Here is a 25,450-nt window from a genome sequence, read left to right as displayed (position 1 = left end):
AATGTTATGAAGGTCCTTTTGAAAGGATGCCCATATGAACTGGGGATTCGGCCTTGTCTCTGCATTCAAATGCGTACAAACAACCGACGGGGGGATTCTGACAGATTTAAACAGATGTGACTCTGTGTGAAATGGTCCAAGATGCACCTGCTTGTGTTTGCACAAAATCATTTGTGTAGGCCTCTCTTCCCTCATTCCTGGTTCCTGTATGTCAGGCCCTTGGAGATATCTTTTCTCAAAATATGCATATGTGAACCCTTTGTGTGAACATTTTGATTATCTTGTGTGTGTGTGTGTGTGTGTGTGTGTGTGTGTGTGTGTGTGTGTGTGTGTGTGTGTGTGTGTGTGTGAAGTGATAATTAATGATGTGTGTTTTCTGTGAGTACACAGACATCTGACAGCACCATGTGCTTTCATTTCTCAGCAGGCTGGTAGTAGCAAGTGGGGTGAAGTGATTACTAAAGATGAGGATTTCGACACTAAGAGGAAGGAGATTATGACTATTTTGCCGACCTTTAGGAGTAGGGTAAAGGGAATGAGAAAAGGTCCTTCGGGTTTTTGTAAGTTTATTTCATTAATCCAAATGTCGAGGCTCATGGAAGAGAAGAATAATGGGGTGGAGAGGGAGAGGATGGCAAAGGGTCAACAGACATATTGGGGAGAAGGGCAGGCAAAAGACAAGAACGCATGGATGCACAACAGTATCACGAGAAGCGTTTCTGTTTAAAGGATGGAGGGGGTGTGAAGGATCTCGAGGGAAGTGTAAAAGTGCAGAGGTAGATGTGGAAGAGACCATGAGTTTGTGTGGGCCAGCAGACCCGAAGTCCTGAGGGAATCTCAATTTTGTCTTGTACTCCTGGTTAAACTAGTTCGAATTTACCAGCTTTATATCTACATGCTCGGGTATCAGGAAATATTTAGCCATTTTGTTTGAATGTACAGTCTTATATTATTTATTTTTTATTTTTTTGCGTGTAATGTAAATACAAATGTACAAATGTAAAGGATGTTTATGATTATTAGACACTCGGATCAATGTGAATGGTCGTCTCTCCAGGAGAACATTTAATGCAATAAGAAATGTCCTGATTGTTTTCTTTTGGACATGATCTAAGGCTCGTAGCGGAGCGCGCGCGCACACACACACACACACACACACACACACACACACACACACACACACACACACACACACACACACACACACACACACACACACACACACACACACACAATTGCAAAACCCCGTCTTCCACGCAAAGGCCTGTTAAGACAAACCTGAGATGAATTTCAGAAGCCGACCAACAATGTTACTTGCTCGGCCTGTGACATGGGAGTTGATAAATAGACACATTATTTGGCAAATGAGAGTTTTGCAGCGGTTTTCCCTTGTATCCACTCACGTCTATCTCTCTGCCTTTGTTGTTGTACACTTGGCTTGCTTTCAGCATGAGCCAAAGCATTTGGCCTTACTTATTACTTTGTTCCTCCTTTACCGTGTGCACGATTATTTGCTGGTGGATCACATTCCTCTTTTGCTTTTCACATTTTGTTCTCAGTTCCTTAGCTGGTTGGAACGCACCTGTTTTTGCATGTCTCATGAAACCATGCCACCAGCTTACTGAACTCCATCTCAGTAATTATTTATTGTAGTTTTTACAGTTATAGCATCAATAAAAACAAAACCTTTATTATATAGGGTGTTTATAAAGTCCTTGTGCAACTTTAAACTTGAATAACTTTGGATGTACACTTTACTTTGGGTGACAGAACCAAACTGTAATGGTATATGTACTGTATACATGATAGAAGCAAACTGTAAATGGAATATGGCACATATTTAAAGAAAATATATTTAAATATTCACCACCAAGATTAATATGAGGGAGACAAATAATCTGCAGAACTTACTTGTTTATGTTATTGGGTTAACACCATGTATGTAAACCATTAACAAGGACTGTCGGCCTTCTGTTCTCATGCTTTGTACAATCAGAGAAAAGGGAGAAATTATAATTTATGTACAACAGCACAACGGTACCCTGTCATGTGGCATAATCTGTCAACGTAATTGAATCAAATAAAGTGCATACTACAGGCCTTGCATTTTCAAAATCGGACGGGGCTGATAAATAGGCCTCGGCATGTGGGGTGAGGGGGCGTATTTTTGCCCACGGGGCTGATTTTAAAATTGCTTCAAAATCTTGTGAATTAGTTTTTGTAAATTGTTTTTAACATGTGGTGCAAATTGACCAATGTCCGTACAAAATGAACTGCCAAAGAATCTGAATAAACTGAGCCTAACCCTAACTATGTAATTTCAAAATGTACCTTAAATGGCCCTTCTTGGGGCCAAATACAAAGTTCTGAGAAACAGAACTTTCTGCTCAAGCACAGTGCTTTCCCACAATCCTTTTCATTAAAAAGTATTACAACTAATTTGTCTTTGTTGTTGTGGATTATTACCTGTAATGATAAATGTTCTGACAATTTGCATGAATGATGTGCCGGAACAATACATTACATGTATGCCATTGAACTGGGACCATTCAAGTATTACGTACACAAGTCCAACCCATTTCTCCCCCTGGACTAGCCCACTGTGTTCAACATATACATGGGGATAAATCTTGACTTTTCACTGCCATTACCTTGTCATGTAGGTTGTACTTGAATGCCCACACCTGGATCCATCAGTAACATAGTAATTATGTCAAAAGATTTATTCTTGTAACGAATTTAAAACTTTATTCCCTGCAAAGTTAAATGACCAAAAAAAAAAAAAATCTGAACTGTCGCAAATTTAATGAGTTTATTGATGCATTTCTGTCTCAACAAAACTAATTTATCTGCAAGTATCTCTCGCCAGTCCAATAACATCACAGATACATGTTTTCAGTACATTCTGCCAAATACTAATTAACTTTAGTAGGTTTAGTATTGATGTAAATCTTCAGGCAGAAACCCCCAAAAGTCACGATCATCAGACTCATCAGATAATTGTGAAAAAGATTCATCCCCTGAGCTACCTGAAGATAAGTCCAACACAACAGTATTCTCATCATCTGTGGGGATGGCTTCAACCATGTCATTGTCCGTTTCTCGCGTCCAAAAGGAGACCAATGGTGTTGAACAAAGGTGTTTTGTTTTGCCATACAGGTAATCTTAGCTTTTTAAAAAAAAAAAATTTATTTTTCTTTTTCACAGCTTAATTTTACGGCGCCGATAAAAAGACCCCCTGAAAATCGACCACGGGGGCGAGGCCGATCGGCCCCATCAAAATGCAAGCCATGATACTACATTCACAATTTGACTTGACGATCGCAATAAGCAATGCTGATGGATTAGCAGTTGCAGTCTGTGTGTCTGCTGATGCACATCGACACGAACCTTCACCAGAAAGAAGAGTTCTTCGTTCTTCACTGGAGACCTTTCAGCATTGAGTGACTAGATTGGTTCTGTGGTTGGCTAAGGCCTAAGTCACATTTGCCACGGCGGCCATGGGGTCTCCAAAATCTACGGCCACTAGCAATTATACGGCGGCCGCAGTATTTCCACGGTCACACAATATAGCAGTCACATATGTTTTTATTTTTAGGGGAGCCGCACGGCGTATTTATAAATTGTGGAGACCGAAAACGTGGGGGTGCTGTACGGTCTTTGATTTGATGTCGCACGGTGACCTTAGGGCGTCCTTGTGGCGGCCATAGCACAAATCAAGGTGAAAACACGAGGTAAAGTCACGATCGACACACGAGAGATGCTTTCACGAGGACTTCCACCGACTAACTGAATGAACAAAGCGCGAAGATGCGGCTCGAACAGGCGGGGGAGGCACGTGAACAAACATGAACGCTTCGTTGTGTTCGGTTTTTTAAAAAATATATTCGGTTTTTAGGGCAAAATTCATTTTTCATTGATGAGACTACGGCAGCCGCATGAATAACGCAAGCCCACCGTACACCCTACGTATGGTCAATGTGGAACACAACTACATCAACTACGGCATGTCGAATTGCTACGGCCAACGTAGAAATGAAAAAAGTTATAACTCCGCGTTATAATTCCACGGCGACCCCTACGGCCTTTAAAAGATAGCCAAATGGCGTAGGGCCACCCTGAGGCCACCGCAGAAACTCTGCGGCCGCCGCATGTTTCTCTCAATTCAGAGGGTGTACGGCCACCGTATCCTCGCCGTAGAGCAAATGTGACTTAGGCCTAAGTGAAGCCACGATGAGATGCTGAAGGAAACAAGAATGTTTCAGCGCCTCGTATCAATAGGCAAAAGGTTCCACATACATGCAATTTATTATTATTATTATTATTATTATTATTATTATTATTATTAATATTATTATGAAAGGAGGTGATTACGAGCAAGATCTGATGGATGTTTAAGATAATGAAGGAGATCAAAAATATGAGTGCAGAAGAGGTTTTCAACAGAATGGACAGTGACAGGACCAGGGGCCATAGCCTGAGAGTAAAGAAAACAAGAGTTTGCTCAGTAGTAAGGCAAGGAAAGGAAGGGTCTTCACTCGGAGAGTAGTAAATGCATGGAGTAGTCTCTTTGGAAAGGTCGTGACAGCAGAAATTTCTTCTTCTTTTTGCGTATGGCAGCTTAGCTGCCGGGGTAGCTATCATTTCTTGGAAGCGTGACTGTGTCACTGATGCAGTGCCCCTCTACCAGTACACACTGGTACTCATTTTGCTGACCTCGGAAGGATGACAGGCTGAGTCAACCCCCTGGTGTATTTATTCAGCGGCCAACGGGGCTTAAACTCAGGACCCAAGGATCCCAAGCCACCACCCTAATCACGAAGCCAACACCAAGCTACACAGCAGAAACAGTAGATCAGTTTAAACAGTCGTAGTAGTAGTAGTAGTAGTAGTAGTAGTAGTAGTAGTCGTAGTAGTAGCAGCACCCCGTTCTCTCCAGCAGGTCCATGGCATGGAGATGGCTGATTGATCTCTTAGGAGTGACCCCAGAAACCTCCACGCACCCACATCCAAGATGGTATACCCTGCCTTCATAAAACTTGGACTCTCACACACACACACACACACACACACACACACACACACACACACACACACACACACACACACACACACACACACACACACACACACACACACGTGAATGGGCTGGTCCATGGAGACTGGTTGGCACTCTGACCGTTGCTGTGTTGCCTTGATTAATCCGGGCAGCAGGGAAGAGTTGGAAGGTTTGAGCGACTTGCGTTGGTTGGTACAACAACCACCACGAAGAGGCATCCCCAGTAGTTGCTTAAACTGGAGTTGGATAATTATTTAGAACGATTGTGGATTGAGGGGTCCAACTTGGTGTTGGCACGACTGGTAGCAGCTTAGTTATGGTTCTGTTATTGTGTGTATCCTGTGTCGGAGTGGCAACCTGTCCCGGATTGTGCCCAATAGTCAAGGACACTGCTTCGGCAGCACCAACGCTCTGCATCGAGAATGGTCCCAATGGATGGATGGATGGATTGTGTATGTGTCATGATTTTGATGTCTGTGTGAGAGTCTCATAAACAAGTGAATGTACTATTGGTGTTTGTTCATTCCTCACATTACAACCATGTTCATCGTCTCCTCACCCTGCCCACCATAAAGCACACCCTAGTGATGTCCTTCTACCTGCCCCACTATTCTCCTTCCCTTTCCCCCAGTGAAATGAAAATGAAGTGATGGGTTGAATTTAAGTGCTGTTCATAGAATGTGGTCATGATTGGCCAAATTGCCTCCTGTGTCCAAGTTCCTTGTAATTTTATTTCAAGCACGTGTCTGTCAACCTCCTCTTTTATGGTAGGCCGAGAGTGGGCAGCACACCATGGCATGCTGCCAACTGGTGCTACCAGAAGGAGAATGTGTGATGTTGAGAGTGCGTCGAGGTCTGCTGCTGCAAGACGTGATCAAGCCACTGTGTGAGCAGCGTGGCTTGCCTTTGTGTAATGTGGATGCATACGTCCAGGGTACAGATAAGGTACTGGGTGCACGATGTGCAGAAGTGGATCGAACGTTGAATAACATTTTCTTTTGTAATTCTTACCATGAGCAATCATTGACGATGTTCTTTCTCCGTACACAAGTATTGTCTTTGTGCCAGAGGTGGGATACATGTTGAATGCAAAGTTTACTTACTAATCGATTTGCTTTGTACTAAGAAAGAAAAAACTTTTTTTCCAACTATCAGGCAGTGGGACTGAAATTGTTATCCAGAACTCAACTTGTATCACCGACGGCGTTTAATGAAAATTTCCTTCCGAGTGAATGTCTTGATGCAATAGATGACCTCCACTTGTGCTTGTGACGTGTTTAACACGTTCCTCCTTTTGTTTCTTTCATCTCATCTCGACCCGACACATGATGAAATGCTGATTTGGCTTTGCAGCCATTGTCAATGCAACGGGACAGCTGGTCCTTGGCAGGGCAGGAGCTTTGGCTTGAGAGGAAGACATTCTTCAGGCAAGGCGGCCTTTCTTATCTTCACCTGAACTTCTGACATTCATTTCTAGATGTTATCTTGGATATTTATTTGCATGCATGGTGTCTCGATGCTCAACTCTGCGTACTCTCTGATGGACTCAAATGCTAAATATACGAGTATTCGTCCTTTAAAATACATGACTTATGCAATGATGCACTTCAGCAATTACACCATGGATATTTCTAACTTTTCCAGGACACGTGTTTAATTGCATACATCAGTGCATTCTTCAGCTCGTTATTGCAATCAAAACGCCTGTTATGAATTCTCCATTTATTTACAGGGTGTGGTAGGGAGATGATTAGATTGCTTACACGTGAGTTAAACTGGGAAGATTTTACGGTACCTCTGATCAATTTGTCTGAGTTATGCAGGACACAATACACCTTGCACATTTTAGAGATTGTCTGAAGCTAAACACAAGCTTCCTTGTGAGTCATATTTTATTTCATATACACATTTTTAAATTGCGAAAGAAAGTCGAACATGCACCATAGCAATAGAAATGGAATATCTTGTACACCTGTCAACAAATTCATGCACCCAAGTGTTCACCTGTCACATGCGAATAGATACCTTCAGCTATTCGGGGTAACCAAGATAAATTAAAAGTACAAAGTAATAGTAATAATAATAAGAAGAATAATATTAATGGTTTATTTAATTAAAAAACGACTTCCACAGGAATGGGCTGAATTGCAGTCAATTTACAAAGATTTACAAACAAGTAAAAACAACAAAAAAAGAAACCTGAATATTAAATTAAAATCTGAATCCATGAAAGAAAGATCAACAGGAAACAGGAAGTGATATCGGCCACCAGGAAGTGATGTCACAAATACAATTATGTACAAATGAGTTGTGCTCAAATAATCCCGATAGGATGGTACAGACGTCGCACACCTGCTTAAATGCTCAAACTCTCTCAAACTCTCCCTCTCTCTCAACTCAAGGTCTGTCTATCTCTATCTCTATCTCTATCTCTATCTCCTCAATGTCTCTCTCCTCAACTCAATGTCTCTCTCCTCAACTCAACTCAACTCAATTTCTCTCTCATCAACTCAACTCAACTCAATGTCTCGCTCTCGCTCTCACTCTCGCTCTCTCTCCTCAACTCATTGTCTCTCTCCATCTCTCTCTTTCCCTCTCTCTGAATCTCTCCCTCTCCACAGAGTGTCTTCCACTGAAGCAGCTTCCTGAGTTTGCGTTTTACTGGGTTTTGTCATTGCCTTCCCAGCAGTAGTTAGAGTAGGAACTCGGAATTTGTTTATGGTGCCGGTTATAGCACGCCGACTCTTCTCAAGGTCTCCATCTTTAACGTCCATCAACTAATGGCGGCAGTTGGGACACCGGTTCAGCATCCATCCGAGGGACACCACACACCTTGAGGAATCACCCTGTCTGTGAAATCAACCTGCCTGTGATATCACCCTGCCTGTGATATCACCCTGCCTGTGATATCACCCTGCCTGTGATATCACCCTGCTTGTGATATCACCCTGCTTGTGATATCACCCTGCCTGTGATATCACCCTGCTTGTGATATCACCCTGCCTGTGATATCACCCTGCCTGTGATATCACCCTGCCTGTGATATCACCCTGCCTGTGATATCAACCTGCCTGTGATATCACCCTGCCTGTGATATCAACCTGCCTGTGAAATCACCCTGTCTGTGAAATCACCCTGCCTGTGATATCAACATGTCTGTGATATCAACCTGCCTGTGAAATCACCCTGACTGTAATATCACCGTGCCTGTGAAATCACCCTGACTGTGACATCACCCTGCCTGTGACATCACCCTGCCTGTGACATCACCCTGCCTGTGACATCACCCTGCTTGTGATATCACCCTGCCTGTGACATCACCCTGCCTGTGACATCACCCTGCCTGTGATATCACCCTGCCTGTGATATCACCCTGCCTGTGATATCACCCTGCCTGTGATATCACCCTGCCTGTGATATCAACCTGCCTGTGATGTCAACCTGCCTGTGATATCAACCTGCCTGTGATATCACCCTGCCTGTGATATCAACCTGCCTGTGAAATCACCCTGTCTGTGGAATCACCCTGCCTGTTATATCAACATGTCTGTGATATCAACCTGCCTGTGAAATCACCCTGACTGTAATATCACCCTGACTGTGATATCACCCTGCCTGTGATATCACCCTGCCTGTGATATCACCCTGCCTGTGAAATCACCCTGCCTGTGATATCAACATGTCTGTGATATCAACCTGCCTGTGAAATCACCCTGCCTGTGAAATCACCCTGACTGTGAAATCACCCTGCCTGTGAAATCACCCTGCCTGTGAAATCACCCTGACTGTGATATCACCCTGCCTGTGATATCACCCTGCCTGTGATATCACCCTGCCTGTGAAATCACCCTGCCTGTGACATCACCCTGCCTGTGACATCACCCTGCCTGTGACATCACCCTGCCTGTGATATCACCCTGCCTGTGAAATCACCCTGCCTGTGATATCAACATGTCTGTGATATCAACCTGCCTGTGAAATCAACCTGCCTGTGATATCACCCTGCCTGTGATATCACCCTGCCTGTGATATCACCCTGCCTGTGAAATCACCCTGCCTGTGACATCACCCTGCCTGTGACATCACCCTGCCTGTGACATCACCCTGCCTGTGATATCACCCTGCCTGTGAAATCACCCTGCCTGTGATATCAACATGTCTGTGATATCAACCTGCCTGTGAAATCAACCTGCCTGTGATATCACCCTGCCTGTGATATCAACATGTCTGTGATATCAACCTGCCTGTGAAATCACCCTGACTGTAATATCACCCTGCCTGTGAAATCACCCTGACTGTGATATCACTCTGCCTGTGATATCACCCTGCCTGTGAAATCACCCTGCCTGTGATATCACCCTGCCTGTGACATCACCCTGCCTGTGACATCACCCTGCCTGTGATATCACCCTGCCTGTGACATCACCCTGCCTGTGATATCACCCTGCCTGTGATATCAACCTGCCTGTGATATCAACCTGCCTGTGATATCAACCTGCCTGTGATATCACCCTGCCTGTGATATCAACCTGCCTGTGATATCAACCTGTCTGTGAAATCACCCTGCCTGTGATATCACCCTGCCTGTGATATCAACCTGCCTGTGAAATCACCCTGCCTGTGATATCAACCTGCCTGTGAAATCACCCTGCCTGTGACATCACCCTGCCTGTGACATCACCCTGCCTGTGACATCACCCTGCCTGTGATATCAACCTGCCTGTGATATCACCCTGCCTGTGATATCACCCTGCCTGTGATATCACCCTGCCTGTGATATCAACCTGCCTGTGATATCACCCTGCCTGTGATATCACCCTGCCTGTGATATCAACCTGCCTGTGATATCAACCTGCCTGTGATATCAACCTGCCTGTGATATCAACCTGCCTGTGATATCAACCTGCCTGTGAAATCACCCTGCCTGTGATATCACCCTGCCTGTGATATCACCCTGCCTGTGATATCACCCTGCTTGTGATATCAACCTGCCTGTGATATCAACCTGCCTGTGAAATCACCCTGTCTGGGTGACAGTTTATAGCTGGGTCAGAATGTCTAGTCTCGGTTAAATCACCGGCCCAGCTATAAACTGTGGAATCGATGCATTGCAAGCAGGACGATGTTGCATCATTAAGGGTGCCATCCCTTGGATGGACGTTAAATTGCTGTCTGTGCTGTCTGCTAGCATGAGCTGGTGGACGTAAAATATCTGTCTTTCATGAAGAGTAGGCCAGTTATCGCCGGCACCCTGAACAGATTTAATTCTGCCACCTTCAGTTCAGCACCCTGTGATGGAATGACGACCAACCTGTCCAGGATTGATTTTGGCCTTGGAAGCGTTTCACACCCTGTTGTGAATTCTCTGGTGATCTGTCAAGAGGCCGACACCGAACAGGGCCAGATGCCAATAACGACACGAGAACTGTTTATAAATGATGTGAAATCACAAGGGAGAATCGAGGGAACCCGATCCATTCAATTCAAAAGAGGAAGTAAAGGGATGATAACAATAATGCCAATTATTGTGCTTTTCTTAAAACGTGCTTTTCATGTGAAGTATCACAATGTGGTACAGGCGACATTGAGAAGGAAAAAGTTAAAGAGTTTTATCGTTAATTGAAAATGCTAACACTGAATAATAAATACCAGAAAGAGCATTCAAAATAAAAAAACTTCAACATTATAGAATATTAGAAAATGATGGAGTGAAAATTTCACAAAAAAGTACAATTGAAATTGAACATTGATGGCCTAAAAAAAGATCAAAAGAAATTTTCACATTCAGAAGCAATCTTATTATTTACTAGATAATGGAGCAAATTTTCTAGAATGGAGCAAATGTGGATGTCACCGAAACTCCAAAATTGACGTGGTGGAAATAGCCCCATCTTTGGTTGTAGAGGGTTTTACAAATCGACTTCCCTTATCTTTTGATATGGAGTCTGATTTGTTGTGTCAATAAAATTTCTTTCAAAAATTATAAAATGCATTGCGAAGACCGTGGCGCAGCACATTGCCCACCAAAGGTGGGCTGAAAATGGGGCACTCCCCACCCCTCCCCCCCAACCCCAGGTGGGAGTGCCCACTAATAACAACAACATTTAAATTTTCCAGGATTTAAAAAATTCAACATCTCAATTAAAAATTAATAAATCCCATACACGCAGACAGAATATTTTACAGAAAAAGACTGAGTTTTGAAGTACGTGCGATTTATGGATTGATATCTGTAATGCTTATTAAGCAAGGGCACAAAGTCCTTGATCATGATGATTTATTTGTGCACGGTGGTGTGCCATACATCCGCTTGTCCAGGTTGGACCTCATTCCCATCCGGCGCTCCATCAGCATTAAGGCCAAGGCCACGAAAGCTGTGACAGAGGTACTGCGGCCCATCATGACCAAATACAACATGGACCTGGACTATCTTTCCGTAAAGTTGGTGAGCATATCCTTTCCTTATCTCTAATACTTCAGTTGTTTGGCATTTTGTTCAAGAAACATTTATTGGTGAATAAGTCTGTAGGACTCTTGGCTTGGGTTTCATGTGTTTCCTCCTTTTGTTGTTGCAGACTTGATGAACTTTGACCTTGAGGCTCAAAGTTTACTTTCTATGATTTTTTTTTCTTCTTTTGGTCTCAGACTTCAGCTTTATACGATAGGTATAAGCAGGCACGTCACCTATGCCACCGAAGGTGGGCAGAGGTTATGTTTTCACCCCTATCTGTTTCTCTGTGAACAGGATAGCTCAAAAAGTTGTCGTCAAAATGTGGTGCACAGATTGCATATGTGACAAGGACAAAATGATTCGATTTTGGTGAAGATCTGAATCTGGATTTGGACACGAGAATTTTAAAGTGATTCTTCACCATTGAGAGATAGGGCTAACAATGATACATAGCACGATATCTCAAAAAGTTGTGGACGGATTCGGATGAAACTTGGGACAGGTTGGGTGCATGACAAGGACAAATTGAATCGATTTTGGTGAAGATCCGAATCCGGATATGAGAATTTCATAACTTTTGAAGTAATTCTTCACCTTTGAGATATGGGGACAAAAATGACTTATTAGCAAAATATTTCAAAAAGTTGTGGACAAGTTATGACAAAACCAGGTGGATGAGTTGGTTAGGTAACATGAACAAGACAATTCGATTTTAGTTAGGCCGGATCTCGATCCAGACCTTATCAGTGTGATACAGTACTGCATGATATTTCAAAAATGTAATGGGCCCGATATGTTCTTGTGCATCAGGAATTACGTGGCGGAGGTGTGCGCTCTACCGAGTGCCCTTCTAGTTTTGAATGTTTTGCTCAGCCAACAAGACATGAAGGCTGGACACTTCACTTGGCTTTATGTTCAACCTTTCTGCCTAGTTCGTTGAATATAGTCCTTTGTGTTTGTGTTCATTATTGATCTAACCAATGCAGCCAGCTGGTGTGCTATATCTCTGTCATGTTATATTAACCGTATTAATATTCGTATGCCTTGAAGTATCAGAAGTCATGCTTCGGTTATTAACAAATTGGCAGAAGTTTGGTCTGCAGTTGATTTCGAAAGGGCAGAAACCTGGTGTGATACATCGGTAAACTCACCTCCGTGATGTACCTTTGGGGGAGGGATGGGTGGGGTTTGTCAAACTGCACCAAAATAGCTGCACTCTTATATTACATATTGCTTTATTATGATCAGACAACGAATCAACATGTTGTACGTTGCTCCGCCACCCCTCCCCTCTCCCACCCTCCTTCCTCTATTGAGACTGTGTAGTGAAGCTACTTTGACCCTTTTTGTGATGTACTTTAAATTACAAAATATAATTTACCCATAATGGAATATTCTTAGATAACATGCAAAACAGATTGTAACTAGAAGGGGACTCTTCAACGTCGCCAGATATGCTTCTGCTCACATTATTACATCATTATACATACTTGTTCCAAGTTTGATTAAAATCCCTGAACCCAGATTCAAAATATATAATACTCCTGGCTGCCAGATCATGCGTCCAATCAGGTTGAAATTTAAAACATATGTTTCCCAGGACTACTACATCATAATTGTGATGTTTCATGTCGATTTGATGAAGCGGTTGAAGAGAAAACTTTTAAAAGATTTTTGTTCAATCTAATATGGCTGCCAGACAATGTGACCTATTCATTATTTGTGAACACTCTTGTATCCTCAAGGCTTGGGGAACATGTGGGTGAAGTTTCCCCTTGATCTGTCAAGGTGTTCTGGAGAAGATGGCTTTCAAAGTTTTATTCTTCAAAAAACTCATTGCTGCCAAACCATGTGAATTATGACGTCATAGGTGAAGAATTTTTTGTTCATCATGGACAGGCAATCATACCTGTAAAGTTTTGCTTCGATCTGTTCAGCCATTTCAAAGAAGAAGATTTTTGAAGTTTTTTTTTTATGTTAAAAACATGGCTGCCGAACCGTGTGATGATGACATCAGCAATTTTTCCCGCCACACACACAATTTAGCCATAGAAGTTCCTCAAAAATTTTCATACTGATCGGATAAAACATTCAACATATGCAACTGTGACGTCATAACGAAGCTACCTGTGACATCATCAAAAATCACACTTGTTTCTCACGTGGAGTACTGTACTTCACATGTGCCAAGTTTCAATTTTTTCCTTGGTGCGGTTTCAGAGATAGAGGTCCAAAGTTTTCCTTTTTTCCAACATGGCTGACACACCACATAAATGATGATATCAGAATTATCTTTAAAACATTCTACATGAGTAGTCGCATATATTGTGAAAATTTCCTGTCAATTGGATAAGCTGTTGCAGAGAAAATTAGCACGCACGCACGCACGTACGTACTTACATACAACCCGAACACATAATGCCTCTGGTGACTTCATCAGCGGAGGTGTAAAAAAAGACATTCATTCTTATTTGGTGACGTCGTCAGCGGAGGCATAACCAGAGTTGGTGTCAAAGCCACCCAATGCTCACTTGTTTATACATTTATCGTTTTTAAAAGACTCGTCTAATAATTAATATTTTTTATAAAGCATTGCAGTGAAGTCTGATCCAAATAATTTTAAAGCAATATATGTATTTGTATATTGTAATCAGTAACAAGAGCGCAAGTGAGCACAATATACACCCGAACAAGAAGGTATATACAGAATTGTGCTACTACATGGAAAACAGCATCCTGGTTGCCATGGCAACCACTTTAGATGACGAACGTATGTCGCGACACACCGTCTCCACAGTCTGTACCTATGTACCAAATATGAAACGTGAAAGTTGAAAGCTTTGGGAGTTAGAGTGCGGACAGGAACGGACGGACGACAGGTATCACATTATACACCCCTATATATATATATATATATATATATATATATATATATATATATATATATATATATATATATATATATATATATATATATATATATATATATATATATATATCGGGCGTATAAAAAATAGTGTGGTGGATAAAAATAAAAAGGAAAAAAAACTTGCACCAAAAAGTTTAACATTTTCACGCTGACGCTCACGCCGGGGGTATCACTATAGCTCTGTGTTCTTCGAACAGGCGAGCTAAAAATGACGTTCATTCTTATTTTACGGTTCAGTTTTTCGGTTGCTTGAGGTTTATCGGATGTGTCCATGAATGATGATGGGCCAACTCCAGCCATCAGACGCTTCACAATAATTACCGACAGCAAACTTTATGATGGGGACAGCCGAGAAAATTGTGAATTGCACACACCACCAAAAAAAGCTCACACCTTGCTGTGACTTGTTATTTGTTGAGGACTATAATAAGTTGTTTGACATCAGAATGCTGAGCCTTGTATTTGGAGTTTGGCGAACTCCAACTGCGAACTTGTTCAGACAGATATTGAAAAACTTTGCTTCGAACTACAAAAAGCCCAAAGACATTGCACGTCAACAATCAAACAAATTATTGTTTAAATTTCTACATTTGTTTAGAGTTACAGATAGAAACAACTCCTGGAACATGACACCTCCATCATGTGTTTGAACCCCTTAACACAAGTGTGAGCTCTTCCTTATTTATTGGCTTATCCATTAAAAGCAATAATGGAGTACAATAGCTTTTCGTCTTGATTTCGAGTCTTTCGGTTTGTTTTTTTCATATCTCTGCATTTTGCAGGCAGGGGAAAGACTACCACTGGACCTTGGAATTGCTGTATCCAATCTTGATGGGAAGCGTGTGATTGTGGACAGGACTCGAAAGTCTCTCCCTGACGGTAGGCCTGTGGACTACAGTGCAGGTGTGTGTATTTGTGTGTGTGTCGCTGATTGTTATCCTTACAACAATTCATGGACTGGTGTTTGTTTGTTTGTCACGCTACTCCTCCAGTTCTGGCCCGATTACTCGGAAGCCTATTACATCGGGGACCACCATGATCCCAGTTCGTGTATTGGGTGTTTTTATCTTTGTTGTTGGTCTTGTGAGGGGATGAAGCGTGGGTGGGGGCGTTGCAAGTTCTCGATGTAAATGTGTATCGTGTAGCGCTGCTCTAGGTGGGAGAAGGTATTACAAGTCCCCACCATTTACAGTGTGGTATTCCTGTCCCCACATTTTTCAGTGCAGGAAGGTGTTTTGAATTAGAAGCAGTGCTGTCGGACCCCATTATTTGCAGGATGCTATTTATACATTCCTGAAAAATGCCACGAATGTAGGGTCCATAAATGTCAGGGCATTGTTTATATATGTGTATTCAAAGGCATATTGTCATTCAAAGGCAGGTTTTATTTATTCGTATGCAGCCTGTGGTTGCTTGGCTGCATCATTTTCTGGGAGCACGGCCGTGCCGCTGATGCAATGCTCCCTTCCCAGGAAGCTGGTACTCATTTTGCCGACCTCGGAAGGATGGCTCCAACTCATGATAATTCAATGGCCCGACAGGGGCTCAAACTAAAGACCCTCAGTTCTTAAGCCAGCCACCTTAACCATTATGCCAACAGCAGGCTTCAAAGGCAGGTGCTGCATGTGCATTCCCTCAGGATGTGAAATATTCCCTTGGCAGATCCTGTTCCCACTCAGCTCCGCACTGCTTACACATAATTTGTTTATTTTTTGTTGTGTAATACTGCTTTTCAGTATTTGTTGGAGCTCTTGTATCTTACTCTACACTAATGGAGTGGTTAATTAGACCCTAGGCATAATTGGCATTTTGTGGCAGGATGCCTGGGCACTGCGCCTGATGCTGCCACACCAGAGATAGGTTCGTGGTCTTGTGTCCTTCTATCACCTTGCATGTGGTATCACCTTCTTTCTGTCAATCTTCCCTCCCCACCTGCAATTTTCAACTTGTGGGTCACAGCGTTTTCAGCTACGTGCTCAGAAGGTAACTCCAAACATGCTTACAACACAAGCCCGATCTTGCTTCGCTCTCTAATCTGTCAAGATTGGATCTCATCACGTTATGCCGAGTTCATTGTCTAACATGTTTTTTAAATCCTATCTCGTCTTATCTGTGCCATTTTGATCATCGATTTGTTCATTCTACATTCCTTTATCGTTTTGTGCCTCCGAGAATCTTGTTAGCCGAGTAATAAAACCACGGACATGTTCGTATGGCGTCTAAACTTGGAGGTTGGGTATTGGTTGAAGTTGAATGCACACCACTCATCTCTTTCAGACCTTTTGAACAGCAATCCAAGAAAGCAAACACAAGAGCTGCTACTGGAAAGGGGAGTGGCTGAACTACATGTAGACAAGGTTTGTCTGATTATGGTTTTACTGTCAGACCCTGGTTTATGTCAGGAATGCGTTCCTGAAAAGTGCCACAAATATGAAAATGATATAAATCAAAGCAATTTGTTTCAATTATATATATATATATATATATATATATATATATATATATATATATATATATATATATATATATATATATTATATATATTATATATATATATATATATATTATATATATTATATATATATATATATATATATATATATATATTATATATATTATATATATATATATATAGTTGAAAGTGTGTCTGTCTGTGTGTGCGTGTTTGTCTGTGACCTCTGCACGCGAAAAGTACTGAACTGATCTTCACCAAACTTCACATGCTGACAGAACATGTACCCGGGAGTGTCCCGATGGAAAAGAATTGTACTTCCGACTTCCGGTTTCCGAATTATGATATCATCACCTGATTTCGTAACGTTGATTTTTCAAGTTCAGCCAATTGACATGGGGCCAACGCCATTTGCAATAGAATGAAAAAATAATGCTACAGTCAATTGAAGACAATGACTTCCGACTTCCCGGTTTCCGAATTATGGCGTCATCACCTGATTGCGTAACGTTAATTTTGTGGATTGTGGGTGGAGATTGCCGGGTGTATTGTGGGCGGAGATTGCCGGGTGTATTGTGGGCGGAGATTGCTGGGTGTATTGTGGGCGGAGATTGCTGGGTGTATTGTGGCGGAGATTGTCGGGTGTATTGTGGCGGAGATTGCCGGGTGTATTGTGGCGGAGATTGCCGGGTGTATTGTGGGCGGAGATTGCCGGGTGGATTGTGGGCGGAGATTGCCGGGTGGATTGTGGGCGGAGATTGCCGGTTGGATTGTGGGCGGAGATTGCCGGTTGGATTGTGGGCGGAGATTTCCGGGTGTATTGTGGCGGAGATTTCCGGGTGTATTGTGGGCGGACATTGCCGGGTGGATTGTGGGAGGAGATTGCCGGGTGTATTGTGGGCCGAGATTGCCGGGTGTATTGTGGGCGGAGATTGCCGGGTGGATTGTGGGCGGAGATTGCCGGGTGTATTGTGGGCGGAGATTGCCGGGTGTATTGTGGGAGGAGATTGCCGGGTGTATTGTGGCGGAGATTTCCGGGTGTATTGTGGCGGAGATTGTGGCGGAGATTGCCGGGTGGATTGTGGGCGGAGATTGCCGGTTGGATTGTGGGCGGAGATTTCCGGGTGTATTGTGGCGGAGATTTCTGGGTGTATTGTGGGCGGAGATTGCCGGGTGTATTGTGGGCGGACATTGCCGGGTGGATTGTGGGAGGAGATTGCCGGGTGTATTGTGGGCGGAGATTGCCGGGTGTATTGTGGGCGGAGATTGCCGGGTGTATTGTGGCGGAGATTGCCGGGTGTATTGTGGCGGAGATTGCCGGGTGTATTGTGCGCGGAGATTGCCGGGTGTATTGTGGGCGGAGATTGCCGGGTGTATTGTGGCGGAGATTTCCGGGTGTATTGTGGCGGAGATTGCCGGGTGGATTGTGGGCGGAGATTGCCGGGTGGATTGTGGGCGGAGATTGCCGGGTGGATTGTGGGCGGAGATTGCCGGGTGGATTGTGGGCGGAGATTGCCGGTTGGATTGTGGGCGGAGATTGCCAGTTGGATTGTGGGCGGAGATTTCTGGGTGTATTGTGGCAGAGATTTCCGGGTGTATTGTGGGCGGAGATTGCCGGGTGTATTGTGGGCGGACATTGCCGGGTGGATTGTGGGAGGAGATTGCCGGGTGTATTGTGGGCGGAGATTGCTGGGTGTATTGTGGGCGGAGATTGCCGGGTGGATTGTGGGCGGAGATTGCCGGGTGTATTGTGGGAGGAGATTGCCGGGTGGATTGTGGGCGGAGATTGCCGGTTGGATTGTGGGCGGAGATTGCCGGTTGGATTGTGGGCGGAGATTTCCGGGTGTATTGTGGGGGAGATTTCCGGGTGTATTGTGGGCGGACATTGCCGGGTGGATTGTGGGAGGAGATTGCCGGGTGTATTGTGGGCCGAGATTGCCGGGTGTATTGTGGGCGGAGATTGCCGGGTGGATTGTGGGCGGAGATTGCCGGGTGTATTGTGGGCGGAGATTGCCGGGTGTATTGTGGGAGGAGATTGCCGGGTGTATTGTGGCGGAGATTTCCGGGTGTATTGTGGGAGGAGATTGCCGGGTGGATTGTGGGCGGAGATTGCCGGTTGGATTGTGGGCGGAGATTGCCGCTTGGATTGTGGGCGGAGATTTCCGGGTGTATTGTGGCGGAGATTTCCGGGTGTATTGTGGGCGGACATTGCCGGGTGGATTGTGGGAGGAGATTGCCGGGTGTATTGTGCGCCGAGATTGCCGGGTGTATTGTGGGCGGAGATTGCCGGGTGGATTGTGGGCGGAGATTGCCGGGTGTATTGTGGGCGGAGATTGCCGGGTGTATTGTGGGAGGAGATTGCCGGGTGTATTGTGGCGGAGATTTCCGGGTGTATTGTGGCGGAGATTGTGGCGGAGATTGCCGGGTGGATTGTGGGCGGAGATTGCCGGTTGGATTGTGGGCGGAGATTTCCGGGTGTATTGTGGCGGAGATTTCTGGGTGTATTGTGGGCGGAGATTGCCGGGTGTATTGTGGGCGGACATTGCCGGGTGGATTGTGGGAGGAGATTGCCGGGTGTATTGTGGGCGGAGATTGCCGGGTGTATTGTGGGCGGAGATTGCCGGGTGTATTGTGGCGGAGATTGCCGGGTGTATTGTGGCGGAGATTGCCGGGTGTATTGTGGGCGGAGATTGCCGGGTGTATTGTGGGCGGAGATTGCCGGGTGTATTGTGGCGGAGATTTCCGGGTGTATTGTGGCGGAGATTGCCGGGTGGATTGTGGGCGGAGATTGCCGGGTGGATTGTGGGCGGAGATTGCCGGGTGGATTGTGGGCGGAGATTGCCGGGTGGATTGTGGGCGGAGATTGCCGGTTGGATTGTGGGCGGAGATTGCCAGTTGGATTGTGGGCGGAGATTTCTGGGTGTATTGTGGCAGAGATTTCCGGGTGTATTGTGGGCGGAGATTGCCGGGTGTATTGTGGGCGGACATTGCCGGGTGGATTGTGGGAGGAGATTGCCGGGTGTATTGTGGGCGGAGATTGCTGGGTGTATTGTGGGCGGAGATTGCCGGGTGGATTGTGGGCGGAGATTGCCGGGTGTATTGTGGGAGGAGATTGCCGGGTGTATTGTGGCGGAGATTTCCGGGTGTATTGTGGCGGAGATTGCCGGGTGGATTGTGGGCGGAGATTGCCGGGTGGATTGTGGGCGGAGATTGCCGGTTGGATTGTGGGCGGAGATTGCCAGTTGGATTGTGGGCGGAGATTTCCGGGTGTATTGTGGCGGAGATTTCCGGGTGTATTGTGGGCGGAGATTGCCGGGTGTATTGTGGGCGGACATTGCCGGGTGGATTGTGGGAGGAGATTGCCGGGTGTATTGTGGGAGGAGATTGCCGGGTGTATTGTGGGCGGAGATTGCCGGGTGTATTGTGGGCGGACATTGCCGGGTGTATTGTGGGCGGAGATTGCCGGGTGTATTGTGGGCGGAGATTGCCGGGTGTATTGTGGGCGGAGATTGCCGGGTGTATTGTGGGCGGAGATTGCCGGGTGTATTGTGGGCGGAGATTGCCGGGTGGATTGTGGGCGGAGATTGCCGGGTGGATTGTGGGAGGAGATTGCCGGGTGGATTGTGGGCGGAGATTGCCGGGTGGATTGTGGACGGAGATTGCCGGGTGTATTGTGGGCGGAGATTGCCGGGTGGATTGTGGGCGGAGATTGCCGGGTGGATTGTGGGCGGAGATTGCCGGGTGGATTGTGGGAGGAGATTGCCGGGTGGATTGTGGGCGGAGATTGCCGGGTGGATTGTGGGCGGAGATTGCCGGGTGTATTGTGGGCGGAGATTGCCGGGTGGATTGTGGGCGGAGATTGCTGGGTGAATTGTGGGCGGAGATTGCCGGGTGTATTGTGGGCGGAGATTGCCGGGTGGATTGTGGGCGGAGATTGCCGGGTGGATTGTGGGAGGAGATTGCCGGGTGGATTGTGGGCGGAGATTGCCGGGTGGATTGTTGGCGGAGATTGCCGGGTGTATTGTGGGCGGAGATTGCCGGGTGGATTGTGGGCGGAGATTGCCGGGTGGATTGTGGGCGGAGATTGCCGGGTGGATTGTGGGAGGAGATTGCTGGGTGAATTGTGGGCGGAGATTGCCGGGTGTATTCTGGGTGGAGATTGCCGGGTGGATTGTGGGCGGAGATTGCTGGGTGGGTTGTGGGAGGAGATTGCCGGGTGGATTGTGGGCGGAGATTGCCGGGTGTATTGTGGGCGGAGATTGCCAGGTGGATTGTGGGCGGAGATTGCTGGGTCAATTGTGGGCGGAGATTGCCGGGTGTATTGTGGGCGGAGATTGCCGGGTGGATTGTGGGCGGAGATTGCTGGGTGGATTGTGGGCGGAGATTGCCGGGTGGATTGTGGGCAGAGGTTGCCGGGTGAATTGTGGGCGGGGTTAATGCGGAAGAGCGACGTTTTTTGTGCTGAATCGTTTACTGTGTGATGCCGGAAGTTGATTTTCTTAGCAGGAAGTGATAATCTTCCTGTTCCGTTAGTTGTTGACGCGCAGCGTTGTAACTCTCGTTCTTCATTGTTTTTCACCAGAAGTGTTTTTTAAACGTCTTCTGGAGGTGATTTCTTCCTCTTTTTTTGGTGACAGAAGTGGTTATTACAGCACGGCGACATCGCGCTGTTATATAATTGGCTATTCTGTCCTGTGTCTTCTGTCACACTTATAGCCACGTATGTCCCTTTGATCTGAGGGCTATAAATATAAATTTGTCCAACGTCACAACTCTTCCCATCATGCATGCTAATTCACCGTGTCTACATTTAAAGTTTATAACTGCAAAATTGTTTCATCATTCTTAACCTCGACTTTTACTGCCCCCAGCCACGCGATATCGAAGTATTCGCTTCTTGTTTTGTATACATTGTCGAAGCTCGCATGAGAGCTAAAATTGAAAGAGCTAAAAAGCTTAAAAGTAATTAATTCTTTTCCCTCCTTCAATGTGCGTTGGCATATTTATAGATGGTACTCACCAAAGTTGGAGGCTAACTTAATAACCCGGCAACATCAACCATGTGCTCATCAGCATCCAATTGACAAACAACATCCAATTTCACTTCTTGGGGAACATTTTTACAATGCCTCTTGGCCACTCGACAGCACAACACATTTCTTTCAGCTCGACGCAAAGGAATTTTTTCGGCGATTTTGCGATCTCCCGATTTGTTACTTTTGTGATGTATTTTGGAATTTTTATCAGTCTTGTAAGTTCTGAAAATGCTCGAGAATAAAAGGTATGGCTTTAAAACAACTTAAGTGTTCATTGAAGTGACGCAAGTCTGGTAGTGGTACTAATAACGTGACGACGCATTTGCGAAACGACATAAAAAGGCGAGACGTAAATCGGGGTATTACTGCATTGTACACCAATAAAGGACTGCTTCATGAGTGAGATGGCAATAGCTGTATCTCCCAGAAAGAATAAATAAAACAAACAAAAATGTGAACACACAGACGCTTGGGACCTTTCGATAAAACTCCCCTTATGACGCAACTTGTACGCGGGTTTCCTTCGATGCACGTTCCTTTTTCCGCAAACCAAATGCCATTAAAAACAAGATGGAGCAAACGCACAGCTTGATGGGGAGCATGGATTATCTTTTAAATACAAAATTTGTAATGTTATTTCATTGCTGTAGAAAGATGGGTGCATGTAATGTAAGTTTTTTTTTTAATATATTTTTTTTAATGCCGAATTAGAACAAACAATAATGGTTCAATTTACGTGTGGATAAACACACCTTCAGGAACGGGTGTGGCTCTCTTGAACATAATCCACATTCCAGGTATAAAATCGACTTGGTGGTTAAATTTGACATAAAAATGTAACTTTTAAAAAGGCATACCTGAAAAACCATCGAATAAACTGAACTCTCCCTCTATCAAGTGCAGCCTGTGGCTGCTGGTTGCATCATTGGTTGGGACACGGCTATGCCGTTGATGCAGTGTCCCCCATTTCCAGTACACTGCTGCTCATTTTGCCGACCTTGGAGGGATGACAGGCTGATTCAACCTCCTGGTGTATTTTTAATTCAGCGGCCAACAGAGCTTGAACTCAGGACCCCAGGATCCCAAGCCACCACCCTCACCACTAAGCCAACACCAGGCTTAATGACTGAACTAAACCTGGACGTATTAGGCATCGAGGTTAATGGATATTTTTTTGTGAATTTCAAATAAAATGCAGAGTATTGGTTTGCAGATGAAATTGCTCATCATGAAGTTCCAATATTACATGTACGTGTGCTGCAGGAAGTGTTACGAGACCAGTCTCGGTATATGTATGCCGAGTTTTTGCAAAGTGGCTTCGGAAATGCTTCACAATAGTGTTGGCACTGTGGGGCAGGAGTTTGTGATCTCATGAGCATCTCTCCAGTTTGTCCTGGATATGCAACATTTAGCATGTGTTTGTAAACATCATGAAGTCTGTGGATCTTCTGTTGTCTTGACTTGATCTCCAATGGTGCAGGAAGCTGCTGTGAATCTGAAAATGGCAAAAGACAAAACGCTCACTGGAAGAAAATCCAGTCGCGAAGGATCCAGCAAAAGCAACTGGACACCAAGGATGCTGGAGGGAATGCTGCAAAGGAAGAAATATGGCAAGGTTAAAACGAAAATGGACACGAATGAAGGTGGGAATTGTAGTATATATAACATATGTATTTTTTTATATATATATATATATATATATATATATATATATATATATATATATATATATATATATATATATATATATATATATATAGGTCACGAAAATATCAAAATCGTTTTTCGCTAATAACTTCGTCAAAAATGATCTGATTTACTTCAAAATAAGCTTATTATATAGTGAACCTTATTGTATTTGTCACTTAAATCCTACCCATTCCTATAGTGAAAAATGCATATTTTGAAGACGGTAGGGTCCGAAGTTTTGGGGGTCATGGTCATCGGTCAAAATTACAAATTTTCCATTAAAACGAAAACATGGTTACGAAAATACAACTTTACGGGAAAACGGCTTTTTTTTTTTGTATACCTTGGTCGAGGCTCGTATGAGAGCTAACACACAACTCACAGGAAGGGGGCATGAGACAAGAGGGGCGGGAGTGGGAGGGGCAAAACAGTGGGGAACAGACACATTAGGTGAACTGTGGAAGGGAGAGGGATGGGGATGGGACAAGGAACATGGCGAAGAGAAGATGGACATTACAGGGACTTTCAGGAAGGAAAGCAGGGGAATTGAAGGAAGTGGGCTTGGGTGGATTATCGGGGGTAGAAAAGATCGAGGATTTGGATGGGGGAAGATAAGAGGTGGTGGTGAACAGCTGTTTTGAAATCCTGGAGGGAAGAATGGGAAAGAATAGAGTGAGGAAGTTTATTCCAAAGGCGGGAAAAAAGAGGAATGAAAGAGTGAAGATGAGCAGTGATTCGTGATTTTGGTAGTTTTACCAGAAGGGGGTTGTTGGCGGACCTTGAGCGCCCTGTGGAAATGTGGTGGGGACAAATCGCAGAGAGAGCAGGGGGGCAAGGCTGGAGAGGAGTCGGTAGAAGACAGAAAGACCACCGACCAACCTGCGGTGATTGAGTGAGAGGCCCAAAGACTCAGCTTCATTGCGGGAGATGCCGATGATCTTAAATGCCCTGGTTTCGACAGCGTGAATCCGAGAAAGGTGAGAGGCAGGAGCACCAGCCCAGAGGGGAGAGCAGTACTCCATCAGGCTACGGACAAAAGCTTTGTAAGTGGTCAGGAGCTCAAGAGGGCCGAGGAAGGACTTTGCACGATGGAGGATTCCCAGTCGGCGACTGGCTTTTGAGGCGAGGTTGGAAATGTGACATTCCCAGGAAAGGTCATGGCAGATAGTGAGACCCAGAAGCTTGAAAGAAAAGACTTCTTCCAGAGGATTGTTGAGAAAGTGGATGGGGGGGTTTTCTAAACGGTCCTTTCGAAGAGACATAGTGAGAGTGTGAGATTTGTCTCGATTGAAAGACATGTTCCACGTGTTGGACCAGTTTGTGATTTTATCCAGATCTGCAGTGAGCGAAGAAGCTGCTGCTTGCCGGTCTGAGGGATGACAGATGGTACGGCAGAGGGTGGAGTCGTCGGCAAAGATAAATAGAGGATTTTCCAGAGAGTCCAAGAGATCATTGATGAAAACCAGAAAAAGAACAGGGCCCAGAACGCTACCTTGAGGAACTCCAGCCTGCACAGGAAGAGGGGATGAAAGAACTCCATTTAGGGCCACACGTTGACTGCGACAGGAGAGGAAGTCTGCGAGCCATGAGTGGAGATGGCCTTGAATACCATGGGAAGAGAGTTTGGTAAGTAGTGCAGGGTGCCAGACTGTGTCAAAAGCACGTGATATGTCCAGGGATACGGCTCGGATTTCCTGTCTGGCATTGAGGACCTCCATCCATTGATGGGAGAGCAGAAGCAGCATATCCAGGGTAGAGTGACCTTGTCTGAAACCAACCAAACAAATTGATGACTGGAAATCAAGCCATTGGAGAAGCGGAAGGATTTCATGTC

The 25,450-nt window shown here is 44.9% G+C and overlaps 1 protein-coding gene across 5 annotated transcripts in view; it reads left to right on the top strand.

The window, feature by feature from the left end:
* LOC147015009 (regulator of G protein signaling 12-like) overlaps nucleotides 1-25,450 on the top strand; it is a 66,587-nt gene that overhangs the window by 33,499 nt on the left and 7,638 nt on the right. For 4 of the 5 annotated variants that reach the window (XM_085849289.1, XM_085849290.1, XM_085849287.1 and 1 more), the window contains 6 exons: nucleotides 5,831-6,004; nucleotides 6,413-6,486; nucleotides 11,378-11,504; nucleotides 15,222-15,342; nucleotides 16,717-16,796; nucleotides 23,408-23,570. In XM_085849289.1, the coding sequence (XP_085705415.1) occupies nucleotides 5,831-6,004; nucleotides 6,413-6,486; nucleotides 11,378-11,504; nucleotides 15,222-15,342; nucleotides 16,717-16,796; nucleotides 23,408-23,570 (739 nt within the window). The remainder of the gene's footprint in view (nucleotides 1-5,830; nucleotides 6,005-6,412; nucleotides 6,487-11,377; nucleotides 11,505-15,221; nucleotides 15,343-16,716; nucleotides 16,797-23,407; nucleotides 23,571-25,450) is intronic. The other variant, XM_085849288.1, reaches the window with a different exon arrangement.

The sequence above is a fragment of the Eptatretus burgeri genome, chromosome 12 (assembly GCF_056783735.1).
Source record: "Eptatretus burgeri isolate ZD-2024b chromosome 12, Ebu_testis_v1, whole genome shotgun sequence".
Taxonomy (NCBI): Eukaryota; Metazoa; Chordata; class Myxini; order Myxiniformes; family Myxinidae; genus Eptatretus; species Eptatretus burgeri.
The sequence above is the reverse complement of the archived record's forward strand: the minus strand, read 5'-3'. Positions and strand labels throughout refer to the sequence as shown.